This window comes from Fundulus heteroclitus, chromosome 5 (genome assembly GCF_011125445.2).
Source record: "Fundulus heteroclitus isolate FHET01 chromosome 5, MU-UCD_Fhet_4.1, whole genome shotgun sequence".
In the NCBI taxonomy this organism is placed as follows: domain Eukaryota; kingdom Metazoa; phylum Chordata; class Actinopteri; order Cyprinodontiformes; family Fundulidae; genus Fundulus; species Fundulus heteroclitus.
This window is the reverse complement of record NC_046365.1, coordinates 35,242,743-35,259,015: the sequence shown is the minus strand read 5'-3', so window position 1 is coordinate 35,259,015 and position 16,273 is coordinate 35,242,743. Positions and strand designations below refer to the sequence as shown.

Here is a 16,273-nt window from a genome sequence, read left to right as displayed (position 1 = left end):
CCAGCTAATAAGGCTTAAAAGACACATACAACTGAATATCATCTGCTAAAAAGTGATAAGAAAAGTCATGAAAAGATTGAATAATGCCAGCTAAAGAGACCGTGTAAATGGCAAATGATAATGGACCCAGAATCGACCCCTGTGGGACCCCACATGTTAGAGAGGTAATATTAGAAGCTAACTTGTTTGCCAAAACAGAAAATGTCCAACCAATCTAGAGCAGAACCGGAGATACGAGTTAAAACACTCATCTTATTCAGCAATTGTTAAGGTCAGTGGTATCAAAGGCTTCCCTGAAATCACGTAAAATTATGAATTTACAGTGATAAAATAAATTAATATTCGTTCATTTTCTTTATTGCAAGATCTCACGTAAAGATTGATAGACAGGAACATAGAAAAACAGGATGTGATTGTTTGGTGTTGTGTCAGATTCATTCGGTTTCTAATTGAAATTTATTGTTATGCTTATTTTGAGGGTGTGTGGTTCAATTTATCGGCCATGTTGCTGCCGATACACCAAAATTTCTCCACTGAGAAATAAATAATGGTCATGGTTCTATTCTTGTAACACTTTTATTCAATTGTTCAGTTTGTGGAGTGACTTCCACCACATAAATGTGGACGATGAACTTTGTATTTCTACAGACCACACTCCCCTACAGTCACTAAGTGTGTCCATAACAGGAGTGAGGGAAAGGGTCAGAATTTCCTCTGTATTCGTGCAGGATAGATGCAAGCCTATTTTTGGAGGAGGTCGGATAAATGCAGGGTTAGAGATCTCCACTCAACTAAACTCATTGAAGATAACAGTAATAGAGCCTGTGATGAACCTAGATGTGCTTATAGGGTCAAGCATACATTTTAACATCCACATTTTAACATCTTCAAATCATTGCCAAAACAATGCATGTGCAAACTCTCGCTTATCCTGGTCATCACTACAGCAAACAGACTTAAATTGGAGGCAACCGCACATTCGCTCAGTTTGGCTTTTGCCAAAACAACGAGTTTATAAATATAAGGAGACAAAAACTGGTCCAAACTCTTATTTTCTGCAATTAAGATTAGTGTAATGGTGTCTCTCCAGATCTCTTTATTTGTAAAAATCATAAAACTGTGGCGTATGCACCACTTCTTTGGTCTATCATATGCAGGAAATTCCAGTAGAATACATAAATTTTTGTGGATGTAATGTGGCAACATGTAAAAAAAATAAATAAAGGCTATAAATATTCTGTCAAGCTGCTGTAAATGCAGGAGGCTGAAGCCAATTTACAAGCAGAAACTGCCCCGCAACCCATTTTATCGAATTCATTACGCTAGAATCTCAGCATGAAATTATCAGATACACCGAACAAAAACATCCAGCCTAATATCACTGTCACCATCAGCTGATCTTCTCTCAGTCCTGCGTCCTTCTCAAGGGACAGCAGCTACACCGCGTCTTTACTATTCTCGTCCGCCTCTGAGCGCCTGTACGGATCGCGATATTTCCTAAATCACCTGAAGGCAGCAACAGCATGCCACCCCACCTGTGCCATTCTGGAGGAGAGACGCGGAGCGAGCCACAGCTTCTACTGTAGCAAGCAACTATGCAGGATCACTGCGAGCGGATTGGATCTGAAGGCTGTGGAACACCAAAGGACTGAGGGGCACAAAGCTTCATGCTGAACAGGAGGAGGGTCCGTCATGTGAAACAGGCAGGATTCATGCGAAGTTAACTTTAGAGGTGGGTAGTCCTGACGTTATTTTTTTACCCTCTCTCTCTCTCTATGAATTATGTTTGCGAGACTTTTTAAACTTTTGACTCAGCAGCATCCTTCAAAGGCTGTTTACAGTGCTTTTATCTGCTCCATCCAAAACAGCGCGTAAACACGCACGCGGAAAGCGCGCTCGTGTACACTTGCATGGCACACACGCGCGCGCGCTCGCTCGCAAAGAATCCTTGGTCGGCGGGTGTTGACGGGTGTTCAAGCTGCGAGCAGCGGGTGCTTGCCTTTAGGCAGTCCGGACAAGAGCGGTGAGACAGCGCCATCCGTCGCACAGCAGCTCCATCCTGCAGCGCGCATGCAGAGGGGAAGGTGATCCAGCTCCGCTTTGAGCTGAGAAGAAAGTCCCAGTGTCTGAAGGGGGCTGATGGGACCAGCGACTTAGTGCATCTCCCTGCAGCTAGAATGGGATAGTATACTCACTGGAGGACGCATTTTAAGCCTGATACATGGATAGGAGGAACAAAACAAACACAAACTAGCACCCCAACCGGACTTCCTTAGATGTACACTTTTTTTTCTTTTTCTTTTCTTTTTTTTATTACAATTGGCATTATAGAAATAACCGATTTTACAATTAGAATTGTGTGCAATTAAAACTGAATGTGATTATATTGTGTTCGAATGAGTGAAGAGGGTCATACGTACCATTTTTTTAATTTGGTGACATCATAAAAAATTAGCTGAATTAAATTCTATGAAAATGTATTTTCTGAAAGAAAAAAAAAGTGAAAAATAACCTTTACCACATTAGATATTCATCCTCTGCAAAGCCTTAGTTGCTATTTTGTTTGCAAATCGGGGCTTTTCATCAGAGGGCATGTTTTAGCCGCGTCTGGAGATGCACCAATCAGGCTTTTCATGGCTGAGACCAATTTATGGCTTCCTTTGAGGTCCGACATTCCGATTCCGTTGTTTAAATCATTTTCCTTTGATTTATTTATGTCCCTTATTATGCATAACGCCTATGCCTCGAACCTTTGTCTGATTTTCAGTAACCTCAGAAATTGCATGAAAGTGCATGATGTTGGCTGTTGACTGAGAATGGTGGGAGCTGTTGCTTTTTGGGGGCATTTGATGAATAACGTTTAATATTTCACCTACTGATGATGGACCACAGCCAGATTAGGAAAAATTGGCCGATTCCAATCTCTTCCTTATAGGTTGGTGCATTTGGACGTATGAAGTCAGCGCTGAGATAGAATGGGTCCGTTTTCAGAGCTTTAACCTGATCACTATTCGGCTTTTTAAAAAGGTCGGACGTATTCATTTCATTATTTTATTTTTATTTTTTGTCAAACCGGCTCACGTTTTAACAAATGCAATGTGTTACAACGTCATAATTGATACATATTTTGTATCATTTGTTACGCGTTTGTAATAACACTTTGCATGAAAAATAAAAATAAAAACAGGTTGAGGAATTGGCAAAACAGAGCAGTCAGAGCCGGGCGCTCGGGTCCAACGGAGCGCTTTTATGCTGCCGCTGCCAGCCCAAGTAAGTAGATCCGGACGTGCGCAGCGCGGAGAGATATCGGTCAGATCCCGAGTGGAAGGAAGAGAGAAAGGCGAGCAGAGCAGCGCGTCAGTGAGCGTGGAAAAAACAGAGCCTGCCGACTGGTGGCAGACGGAGTAACGGAGAGGAGAGCAGTCCACGTATTACCATGCGGAGATTTGAACTACAGAAACTTCATGACAAACCTCCAAATCTTCGGGACTATTAATAAGAAGAGAGGTACGTTGTTCTTTTCATTCTAACGCGCTTTCCTAAACGGGCCGCTTTTTGCATCTTTTTTTTTAAGGTGGAGGAAAGTTGAAGCTATTGTGGTGCTGCAGGCTCTGAAAGAAGCCAGCCAGCCGCTGCGTGCTCTCCAGAAGTTTGACCTGAATGTTAAACAAACTATTTAATCCCATTTTTGAGATCACAAACGCGCACAGGTCACTCGGGCGAAGCTTTCTGCGTTGTTTAGCTCTGTGCTGTGGCTTTGGGGAAGAATAAAAAGAAGCAAATCTCTGCCCAGCGCTCGGCTGCCATCGTTTCACGGAGTGAATGGTTGGAGTTGGGGGATGGGGTTTGAAAATGAAAGACTCTCCAGGCACCTAACTTATTATCTTTAACTGTTAACTTTTGGTTTCCTAACAAGAAGCGGCGCCCTTTGCGGGGAAATGCATTTCTAGAAAACGTTCTATACTTTTTTTTTAATGCCAGGGAATAATAAAGAAGTTGTGCGTTTCATTGAAATGTTTCACAATGCGCTCCCTCAAGATGGATCTTTTCATACCTGCAGGCAGTATTTTCAGATTTAAGGTGGAATTGCTTCCGTACCGCCTCACCTATTAATCCCGCATACAGTCTTAATGACTAAACCTAATAAGGGTCATTTGCGCCACGCCAAAAGTCTATAATGCAGGTTTTTTTTTTAAATAAGAACCACTCCAGCGCAGACATAGCAACGTTCTGCTTTTTATTTGTCTTTGTATGGTCTCCCACACAGAGAGCCAGGAGGGAGGCTGGAAAGCGGCTGGAACAGTTTCCCAGCCGCCTAGGCGCTGATTTTTAACCCTTTCAGACTGTAAAGAGCGCATGTGGCTTTATTTTCTGAAATGCTTTTTGCCTGGATTTATAATTTAGTTTTAAAGCTACCTTCATTTTTTTTTTTTTTTTGTAAAATCTATCAGCCACTTTAAATATAGTTTATTACCTCCAGAGAATTGCCATTTTCTTTATTTCTTTTGCTACTTTATTGTAAATGAAAGAGAAAGTATACCCCCCCCCCCCTAAAAAAAAAGGCTTCCCCCGGACACATGATTCTGGTGACATCACAAAAGGCAAAAGCAAATCAGCCTTCATATGTGCTTATGTTCATTTTGTAGGGCTGCAGCAAAACACTATGCGTGGATTTTAGTAAAATTTGCAACATTACAACACAAGGATGTGGTTTATGAAGTGGACCCGGGCAACATGGAAAGCTCAGAAATGACTGCACACATATTATTTTTACCTGTTACCTTTGGTTGCTGCCTTTCACAGCAGCATTCATCAAGGCGAAGTGCAACCCGATTGCTCCAAAATCTACATTGAAATCTTGAGAAAGGGGCTAATAACTCTGTAATGTTTAGGAATACCAGCTGACCAGTTTGAATCTTGTGACGTCATCAACCCAAAAATGCACCTAGCAAAAAAACGTTTTCCTTTTTTTTTTTTTTCTTAAACTTTGTATTATTTTTTTCAAACTGCAAAACCACACTTCACTACCAAGTTCCGTTTCTATTTGCCAGTTTACATTTTATTGGTGGAAAAAAATATCGACATACCACTTGTTTGTTCTTTAGAAGCCAGGAGTGATTATAAATAGTTCTCTCTGCTTTTGTGTCTGTTGCATGTGAATTTGAAAATTTTAAATCTATTAAAATGAAGACAGATTACCCCTTTCTGTTTCTATTGGCAATGATCTGCACAGGGTGGAGTTCAATCTAACTGTTCAGAAGTGTGCATGGTCGCTATCTTGGCAATGTGCTCATAAGAGGCACACTGCCAGCTCAGATCTGTCACCTGATTGGCTGCTCTGCTTCATCCTATTTCCACATGGAACCCATCAAGCCACTCACCAGCCTGGCCCACATTTGTTAAGTCATTCAATGCAGTCTGGCTTCTTGCAGTTGTTTTCATTAATTTGCAATCCCTGCCAATGTCTTCTATCAGTTAATGTTAACACAATTCTTTTTGTCTGATATTGCTCTGTTTCAGGTGGCTCTGTGAAGATCAAGGTACGATAATGGGGAGGCACTCAGCGGCACTGCTTGTACTGTTCCTGCAGCTCTTCTCTGGCTGCACAGGAAGCCAAAGGTTTGCGAGGGCCGCCTCCATGCAGTTCACCCACTCTGTTTACAATGCCACCATATATGAGAACTCTGCTGCTAAGACCTACTTGGAGAGTCACACCAAGATGGGGATCTACGTCGCAGACCCAACGTGGGAGATACGGTACAAAATCGTCTCCGGGGACAATGAGAACTTGTTCAAAGCAGAGGACTACTTGTTGGGGGATTTCAGTTTCATGCGGATAAGGACCAAAGGAGGCAGCACTGCCATTCTCAACCGGGAGGTGAAAGACCACTACATGCTCACTGTCAAAGCTTCAGAGAGGAGCACAAACTTGGAGTGCCGTACGAGAGTGAAGGTGCAGGTACTGGACACCAATGACCTGAGGCCTCTCTTCTCACCGACGTCCTACAGCATCTCTCTGCCGGAGAACACGGCCATACGCGCAAGCGTGGCAAAGGTCACGGCGACGGACGCGGATATCGGTACGAACGGCGAGTACTACTACAGCTTTAGAGAGTGGACGGACATGTTTGCCGTCCACCCGACGAGCGGGGTGGTGACGCTCACCGGCAAACTGGACTACTCCGAGACAAAACTGTACGAGCTGGAGATCCTGGCTGTGGACAGGGGAATGAAGCTGTACGGCAGCAGCGGCTTCAGCAGCATGGCGAAGCTCACCGTGCGGGTGGAGCAGGCCAACGAGCACGCGCCTGTGATCACCGCGGTGACCTTGTCACCCTCCGATGCAGATTACGACCCCACATACGCCGTTGTGACGGTGGAGGACAAAGACCAGGGACCAAACGGAGAGATATCGTCGCTGATCGTCGTGGCCGGCGACCCGCTGCAGCAGTTTAAGGCTGTGCGAAGCAGCCCTGGGAGCAAAGAGTATAAAATAAAAGCTGTGAAGGAAGTGGACTGGGACAGCCAGCCGTTCGGATACAATCTCACGTTGCAGGCGAAGGACAAAGGCAACCCACCTCAGTTTTCATCTGCTAAACTAGTGCACATCACGTCTGCAGAATTCCAAAAGGGCCCTCCGGTGTTTGAGAAGGCCGTCTACAGAGTCAATCTGAGTGAATTCGCCCCCCTTCACACGCCTGTGACTATGGTGACAGCTGTGCCGAGGTATCCCCATCAGAAGTATGCCTTTAAACACAGCTCTGACAAGAACAAATTCAGCATCAACCCAGATACTGGCCTAATTACCACATCAGGACCAATCAACGCTGATATCTCCTCAAAGTTTGAGCTAGAGGTGATCACCGCTGACAAAAAAGCGGCCACAAAAGTGGTCGTTGACGTGACCGATGTGAATAACAACGCACCTGAGTTCCAGCAGACATCCTACAAGGCCATTGTTGATGAGAACGTACCTATTGGGACCAGTGTGGTAGAGGTGAGAGCCACTGATCTAGATAAAGGGGAGAATGGCTATGTGACCTACAGCATTACAAACCTGAGCCCCCAGCCGTTTGTCATTGACTACTTTTCCGGTGTCGTCAGCACTTCAGAGGTCTTGGATTATGAGCTCATGCCCAGGATTTACAATCTGAAAGTCAGGGCATCCGACTGGGGATCCCCTTTCCGAAGAGAGGTGGAGGCATCGGTTACCATCACTTTAAATAACCTGAATGACAATAAGCCTTTGTTTGAAAACATAGACTGTGAGGTCACTGTGCCAAGAGATCACGGAGTGGGAGAGCAGATTACAACAGCCTCTGCGATAGATGCTGATGAACTGCAGCTTGTGCGGTACTACATTAAATCCGGGAACGATCTCGATCTGTTCGAGATGAACCCAAACTCAGGCCTGCTGTCGCTGAAGCGCACGCTGAGCGAGGGGGAGGCAGCTAAAGTGTCGTTTCATAGTTTACAGGTCGTAGCCACTGACGGCGAGCACGAGACTCAGCCGACGAGCATGAACATAACCGTCATTACGGCACGCAAGCCCGTCCAGGTGAAATGTGTGGAGACGGGTGTGGCCACCATGCTGGCGGAGAAGCTGCTCCAGGGCAGCAAAATCCACACCCAGTCAGAGCCGGAGGACATCTTCATGGACATTTACTCAGTCAATCGGTACTCCCCCCTGTTTGATGACTCTTTCCCGGGTTTTGTTGAGGTCAAAGAGGACCTCCCTGTTGGGGCTCGGATCATTCATTTAGGTGCTACAGACCCAGACAGTGGCTTCAATGGGAAATTAGTGTATGTTATTTCAGGAGGAGACGCAGAAAGCCGCTTCATAATTGACATGGAAACCGGCTGGCTCCTGGTTTACTCTCCACTCGACCGCGAAACGACGGACCACTACACCCTCAACATTACCGTGTACGATCTCGGGATACCGCAGAAATCCTCCTCACGCCTGTTGGACGTGAAAATCCTGGACGCCAACGATAACAGCCCTCAGTTTTTGCAGGAGTCCTACGCGGTTGAAATAAGCGAGAGCACACCTGTCGGGACCGAAATTATCCAGGTGGAGTCGACGGATAAGGATCAGGGGGACAACGGGATCGTCAAGTACTCCATCCTAGCAGGAACAGATCATTTTGCTATCAATGAACTAACCGGAGTGGTGACCGTGACAAAGCCACTGGATCGGGAGCGATATCCGTTTTATGTTTTGAAGATTTCGGCACAAGACCAAGCAGCAAGCGAGCCTCAGTTGGTGTCCACAGTGCCTCTAAAAATCACCCTGGAAGATGTGAACGATAATCCTCCGAAATTTGTTCCCCCTAATTACCGTGTAAAAGTCAGGGAGGACCTTCCTATTGGTACTGTGATCATGTGGCTGGAAGCGCACGATCCTGACGTTGGACCTTCCAGTCAAGTGCGGTACAGCCTGATCGATAATGGAGACGGACATTTTGAAGTCGACAAACTCAGCGGAGCTCTTCGGATTGTCCAGAATTTGGACTATGAGACCAAACAGGTGTATAACCTGACAGCCAAGGCTAAGGACAAAGGGAAGCCGATATCGTTGTCCTCCACCTGCTTCATCGAGGTTGAAGTAGTGGACGTGAACGAGAACCTCTACAGGCCTTTGTTCAGGTCGTTTGTGGAAAAGGGATTTATTAAAGAGGACGCCCTCATCGGGACTTCTGTGATGACAGTCTCAGCTGAAGACGAGGACTCGGGACGAGACGGAGAGATTCGCTACTCCATAAGAGATGGATCTGGCCTAGGAGTCTTCGCCATTGACGAAGAAACAGGTGAGTTTCTGTATATTAGTCTATATGTCTATATTTTACTCGCTGATACCAATTTCTGTCTTTTATTGAGGTCAGACCTGCCTGTTCCCATTTGATATTCATTTTTTAAACTCCAACATTAGAAATGCTGAAGTTACATAATTATGTCCATTTGAGCATCTCCTCTAACTGATTTCTCCATTTAGGCTTCCTTGTACCTCATTTTGATAATGTAAAAAAAGTGGATCATGAATACTACAAAAAAAAAAAAAAAAATCAGCCTTTGTTTATCTGTATTTCCCCTGCTGATCACCAATTAGAGCGAATCAGGAAAAACCGGCATCTCTTGCTGATTGGTCGGTGCATCTTTAAATAGAATTCAGTTGGGATAGTGAGCTGACATTTCTTTCCTGTGTGGAAATGTGGTAAAAGGTAGTTTCTTTTACTGGCTTTTCCAGTCATTTTTCCTTTTTGTGGAGGAACTGATAGCAGAACCAGATAGAGCAGCTGCTTCCCAGACATTTGGCGACATACCTGTGCAGTTACCCTGGTAGCAAAAATATTTAAAGTGATTTCACAACCGTTTTATTTCCCCCAACCAACCTCTCACGATACAGATGCACCTGAAGATTATTTGGATTTAGATGTTTTCCAGTCTATTTTGACCATGAAAATTAGCACATTCTTTATTCTGGTGTTGATTCCATGGAGTTTTTTTTTTTTTATTTGTGGATTTCTTATGTTGCAAAATATATGTTAATACATGCTAAGCTGTCTTTAATGATTTTAACAGCTGGCTCAAATTAGTTATAAATATTCAGTCTGGAATTCTAATAAGACTCCCGATCACCTGAGTTAGAGATAGTGGGCCACTTCAGCTGCCCTCATTTTTTAATGTTGTTATTCCAGTCTTGGTTACTTTAAGGTGTCTTTTCCCCCGTTTCTGATTAAAGTTCTCTTTCTGCTATTCATATTTCATATCTGAAAGAAGCAGTGAAATTTATGTATAATATATTGGCATGGAACTTGTAAGCACACTGGTTCGTCTCTGTATGAGAAAGCCAGGAAAGAGTGACTTATCAGTTGGCTCCTTTACCTGATAAAGAGATGGTTTTTACCTTCAGTTCAGATGAGATGCATGTGAATAATTCAACAAGTACAGGGGGGAAGTCTCTTCAGGGAACCTCTGCGGGAAAGACCTGCCTGGTAAATTCAGCAAGAGTTGTGTACTCCAGGTCGTTTGTCAGCTGTGACGGCTTTGTGATTGTTTCTGGGATTGTTCTGAGATATCTGATCTGAAATAAGATCTTGTTTTACAGAGATAGATGCTGGGAAACGTAAACGCTGGACCAGACATCGGCTGCTTTTGTGTGAAGAGAAGGATTTTGATAATTCATCACAAAATCCTTTTTCTGTAAAATTAGAAACTGTGACATTTGGGGTACTGAATTACAGAGGGAATGCAAGCTCAGATTGTCTCACTCTTTTAATGCCTGAGTGGCCTTTCCAATATCTGACCAGGCTTGGTGTGTGCGAACATTTGGAGTGATGATTATAAGAAAGATGTTTGTGTGCCACTGTTTTATTTCAGGGCGCAGTTTTGTCATTACCATTACCATAATGTTCTTCTGACTTGAGTATATATATATATATATCACCAGGAATACATGCTATTAAACTAATTTATAATTAATAAGTGTAAAATCCTAAATAAAAGTAGAGATACAGCGAGATTTGTCAGTACTTATTTTGGCAGACTGACATTTTTATTTCAAGAGCTACAATAAAAGAAGATATAAGTACAGCATTAAGAATATTTTCTTTCATCTAGTGTCAGTAGTTATCATTTATTTATATTTATGTGATGAATAGAGTCAGCAACGCACTGTGCATCAGAGAGCAGTCACTGTTGAACAGAGTTTTACAATCACTTTAAAAGAAAGTTGACTCAAGTTTCTATTTTGAACCGTTGAATAATATCAAGTGTTATCAATTAGTGAGGCTACCATTAGGGGCTGCAATCCCGGAAGGAGGGTAAATACAATTTCAGATGGCTGCCAGCATGTTCAAACACAGTATATCCCAGGTTGGCAGAGATTGAACACTACGCTAAAAAATGAAATCTAAGAAACATTGCTAAACTATATTCACCCTTCCTGTCATCTGCAAAAGTCTTGCTCTCTCTCGCTCTCTCGCAGCCTGAATTAACTGCATGTGGAGTTTAATTCAACATTGTTTATTAAAGCATTTCTTACTGTTGAGAAACCCAACATTAAGCTTGACACGGTAGCTCTTAGTTTTGGTGGGTTCACTGTTTGGAAAAATATGTTTTTTGTTGTGTTTTTTTGGGTTCCAGGCAGCGTAAAAATGTAATCATTAACCAATAACGTTTTCAACAAAGCCCAAAATAAGTCCTGTTAAAACAGTTACATTTAAAATTTTGTCCAGAAAGTTTAAAATGGCCACACAAAATTTCTGCTTGATTAATCGGTAATCAATGCATAACAAAAGAGATTATTAAAATTCCAAAATGATCTGATCTTCTTTTACTAGTTGTAGTGCAACTAATTCTAAAGGTCCTACTAATTCAGCTTATTAGCCAACAAAATAAGCTTATTTGCTTTGTCCGGCTTTACCAGCGAGTATTTAGGAGTGACTGTGCCTCCTGCTATGCAGATTATTCGTTCAGATGCTTCATGAAAGTACACTTGCTCTGGAAAGGGCAGCAGGGAGTAATGGTTTGACAGGTAAAACAATTTTTAAATAGAGTATTGCTGTTTTCTATGTTGATTTGAGCATTTTATACTGACAAACACAGAGAAATCAATCATCTGTCTTCCCTTTTCTATTATTATTCTATATTTGCATACAACTGTATATTTATGTACAGTGTAACAATTGTCATCTATCATTTTAATTACAGCCAAATTAAAACGTCCCTTTAGTTGTTCCAAACATGTGTAACACGAGAATCACAAAGTTTACAATCTGTCTGCTTTGAAAGCGACATAAAATGATAACTACTATTGTGTACTATTGAAGAAACCATCACCATCCAATCAACATTCAACACCTGTTGAACATATTGTGCGATATTACAGTCTGCATCCAAACATACACAGTCTGGTTAGATTCTGCTTTATGTCTCCTAGAAATGCTGTTTGACAAGCCAGACGGCAGGAAATAAAGACATCAAAGGAGACGAAGGACAATAGCAATTTTCCACTGTCGTATGCCGCCGTCTGCTGCGCATGAAAACCTAACTGTCCGCTCGCAAAGAAAGTGTAGCGAAGCTGCCAGAATTATGCCAGGATCTATGCGACGTGAAAGATTTAGTTGTACCGTGGCCAAAATCGGCGTATTTGCCTGCTTTCATGTGAAACAATCAGCTTATAACGAACTCCTCATAATTAAGTCGGTCTGAGGAGGTTTTTGAATTACACAATTCAGACGGATGTTACATAATTTCTTTCATTCCCCTTGAAAATCCTTTAAGTCAGAGCAGGCCCTTACGCACTTCCTGGAGCCACGCGGCTACCACCGGCGGCCACATCTAACGTCAAATCTGCAGCGGGGCATAAATTCTGAGAACCAGGTTTTATCTTCTGCTTAATTTCAGAGGCCTTTATTAAGCGATTATCAAGAGGTGCAATAGTAGGCTTGCCCTGGGCTGGGTCCTGTTATTATGGTTTACATCCGAGGTCAGTAGACAACTAGGTGCAGCCGAGGTGGTGATGCCCCTCCCATGACTTAACTAGATGAAGGGTGAGGTTTCTTAAAGGAGCCATATGTGTTTGGAGTATAAAGCTTCTAAAAGGCAAATATAAGCATGTGCTACACACCCTGTTTCATATACGCACACACACCGAGATAGACTGGGCGCTGCAGCTGCATGCTGTCAATAAATAGTTTAAAGCTAGAAAATAAATGGAGAAAAAAAATTGTGGTGTGAGAAAATCTGCCAGAAACCAAAAAAACCATCCGGCTATGAAATGTGTTACTGGGCATGCAGAGATGCGAAAAAAGCTGCTCTTTTTTTTTACTTATGTAATCTTAAACCCATGCGTACGTGTTTGTAAAGACCACTATCGTGTTTATTTGTGTTCCATTTTGTATCATTATACTCTAATGCGTCTTACTTTTTCTGGGAAATCTATGGCAGTTTTTTTTTTCTATACAATGAAGCCATCAAACCAGCAAGGACATAATTGATTGATTTGTTCAAGAGACACTGACTACGATTATAAACCGTAATCATAGTGGTTTGCAGAACATTTTGTAATAACTTACATCAGCATGCTTAAAGGAAACCCTCCATGCTGTCGTCATCTTCTGCCGGTTTCTTGCTGACAATCTGCTTGGGGAGCCCGTGGCAACTGTTTGTCCAGACTTCCTCTCAGTTATTAAAAGCTCCGTGCTCACTGGATCGTGGCCATTTTAATTTAAACGCAGCCTTATCTTTGCTTCTTCTCATGCTCTACACTAGGTTTACCTCCCAAGGCTTTTATTTTTCTGTTTGCCTAAAGCCATTTTTAATCTGTGTAGACTAAACAGACAAGCTTTCGATATGTTTAAATCCATTTATGCAAATCCAAAGGTTTCATCCACCACCAGCATCACTTGACTTAATTCTTAAATTGACCGAGTTAACTTTGAGAAGTTCTTAAGATTTCTAATGCTTGGAGAAGAACTGGTCAGACCCTGCCTGGCCTACACCGATCTCCGGCTTTCTATAAGGTCTGACTCGCTGATTCCTACTTTAAACATTTGTGAAATTTTTATTCCAAGTATAAAAATGTGCTGCACGTTATTTAATTGAGGCAAGCATTTTGAATCCAACTGAAAACAAAGGAATTACAAGATGTGCTCTATTTGCACGCAAAAGCACATTTTTATAACCATAATTTGATTTTATGACAGCACATACTATAGACTGATATTTTACAGACCAAAAAGTAAAGGTGTTTTTTCATGCATTTCATAAACAAGAAACAAGAAACTCTATTTGACCTGCCAGTTGACAATCAGAGCAAATCAATGGAAAATGGTCGGCTTTATCTAAAAGTATCCTGCTTGGATGACATATTTACGTTGTTTTAAAAATCCTAAATAAAATGTAGGAAAGAAAGAATTGGAGGATGATTCATATTTTTACATCACACCATATGTCTCAATAAGCGCTATCTGATTTAAAAAATGTGTCAAAGCTCTTGCTGTGGTTGATGCATTTAAAGACTGAAAATGGTTGTTGTTCTTTGTTTTGATGCATTTAATGACTGCACGTAATAAACATATATCAGACTTTTAGTCTTTGCCTACCAATCGGCCAATATATATACCAATATATATATACCAATATATATATATATATATATATATATATATATATATATATATATATGCTCAATACTTTCTGCTTCGAAAACTTTCATGGATTCCAACTTGACAATACACAATTGGGAATTTCGGTGTACTTTACTAGTGCAGGTGATACTGTTTTGTGAAATAACTATGTAACTATAAGTGCAATAATTCCATATAATTTTAGCTTTAAACCTTAATTTTTAACTTTTCTTTTTTCTAACTGTCTTAGTTTGAATCTGTCACTGCTGCTCAAGTATTTGCAGTTGTAACACAACTCAAGGATTTCGAGTTTGGTGTGAATCTAGTGTAGTGGAGTGTTTGTTTTCAAATGAGCTCTTGGTTTCTCCTTCTTTTATGTCTTTCTGGTTTTTTTTTTAAACCCATTTTGTCAGACTTCATGTGAAAACAACCAATTTGCCGTCTTAAGGGCCGACAGCGGCAATTGAGCTACTAATCTTGTGGTTGACAGATGGGCGCTGTAGCAGCAGAGCTAAATTTGAGGAGCTTGCTTCACAGTCAACCTTCATGCTTGCAGAAATCACAACAGAGGCAGGATGTTGCAAACTCAGCTGGAAGAGCAGAGACCCCTCACCCGTCACCCCTTTGCCTCTAGTTTATATATTCAAATGGTTTTAGGCCTACTGCTGTTTACGACGGTTGACTAGAAGTGATTAAAATGGGAAACAGTGATCCTTTTTTTAAAAAGAAAAGTAGACAGGGGGTGAAGAGTTTTTCACCTTTTCCACCGAGTTCTCCTGATTCCGACACCCATAGCTTTGCTCGCACCATAAAATGTGTCTTAGCTGTGGAGTAAGCCACCAGAGCGCTACATACTGTATGTAGGTCAGTAGTAATCTTGAGAAGGCTGTGTTTGCATGTAACTCCTCAAAAACAAGTGTTGCCTGTTGAGAATAAGTTGCAAACATTTGAAAAAATATGAATTTAAAAGTATTCCAAACAGCGTGACGTAAACAGGATATGCGAACATTAATTATGACTAGCATAAGTGTTTTTATAGTCATAATTAAGGAGTTTTAGTTTAGTTTTGCTATCTTTTTTACTTATTTTGTTATGGTGGTGTGATCAAGGGTCGCACAGTGTTGCAGTTAGTGGCGCTGTGGGCTTGCAGCACAAAAGGTCCTGGGTTCAAATCCCAGCCTGGGGCCTTTCTGCCCTTTAGGTGGGAGTTTATGTCTCTGTGATGGACCTGTGACCTGACCAGGGTGTAACCCAGCTCTTGCCCCATGACTGCTGGACATGGGGCATATTAAATCTTGTTAAAATGAGTGTAGATTTTAGTTTCTTGTAATTCAATTGCTGTTCATTTGTGATCTTAATTTTCAATTGTCGTTTCTAAGAAGTCGTATTTAATTGTAGAACATTTATATCCACATTTTATATGTTTTGCTTGTTGTTTTTTATCTGATGTAAAGGGCTTTGTGCGGATCTGGTTGTGTATGAAAATACTCTATAGATAAAGATTAAGTAAAGGAGAATGTTACAGCCAGTGCTGCTTGCTGGGGGTAGTTTTAAGGGAGTGGTGTCTGAGGCTAGTTTAGCCTTTTGCAAACAGAAATGCATCCAAGCTGCCAGATTACTCTTTTTTTTTTTTTTTTTTTTTTTTTTTTTTGCTTCTTTCAGCCATCTGATAGGCAGTGCTGGGCTGGGCGCTGGTTAACTTTGTACTTCATAAAATTGGAGAACATTCCAGCCCGTCTCGTTAAAAGCATCTCATTTTGAAACCGGCCTCTACTTTGATACCAGTAACCGTCGCATGACTACGGGTCCATACAGGCTAGCAATAAAAGAATGCTTATCTTGATTAACCCGGGCAAGTCCCCGCTCCTCAAAGCGTACCTGATTCATCCTGGCGCACCTTAAATCAGTCAACAATCCACAGATAGCGACTTTTAATTCCGGTGAGCAATCGTCTGTTCACTTGTTCATTTACCCTTAGCCATTTGGCAAATACTTGCTGTCTTACAGCAGCTTGCATCAAGTGAGAAGTCTATTTAAAGGAAAAGTTCAGGCAAAAGGCTAAAGACGCGCAGCGTGATTGCAAGTTCCACCAGGAGAAGACCTCTTTTTCCATATGTGGGACATAAAAGGGACTGCCTGAG

At 41.9% G+C, this 16,273-nt stretch overlaps 1 protein-coding gene across 12 annotated transcripts in view; it reads left to right on the top strand.

Annotated features, from left to right (window-relative positions):
• Window positions 1–1,528: 1,528 nt before the first annotated feature.
• The window catches only part of fat1a (FAT atypical cadherin 1a), a 102,082-nt gene continuing 87,337 nt past the window's right edge, over window positions 1,529–16,273 (top strand). For 4 of the 12 annotated variants that reach the window (XR_004931108.1, XR_004931109.1, XM_036137492.1 and 1 more), the window contains exons 1-2: window positions 3,233–3,507; window positions 5,521–8,810. Coding sequence is in view for 9 of the 12 variants with exons in the window: in XM_036137492.1 (XP_035993385.1) it covers window positions 5,549–8,810 (3,262 nt within the window). In the remaining 3 variants the exon portion in view is untranslated. Of the gene's footprint in view, window positions 1,733–3,180; window positions 3,508–5,520; window positions 8,811–16,273 lie in introns of those variants that run through there. The other 8 variants (XM_036137490.1, XM_012859360.3, XM_036137491.1 and 5 more) reach the window with 6 other exon arrangements.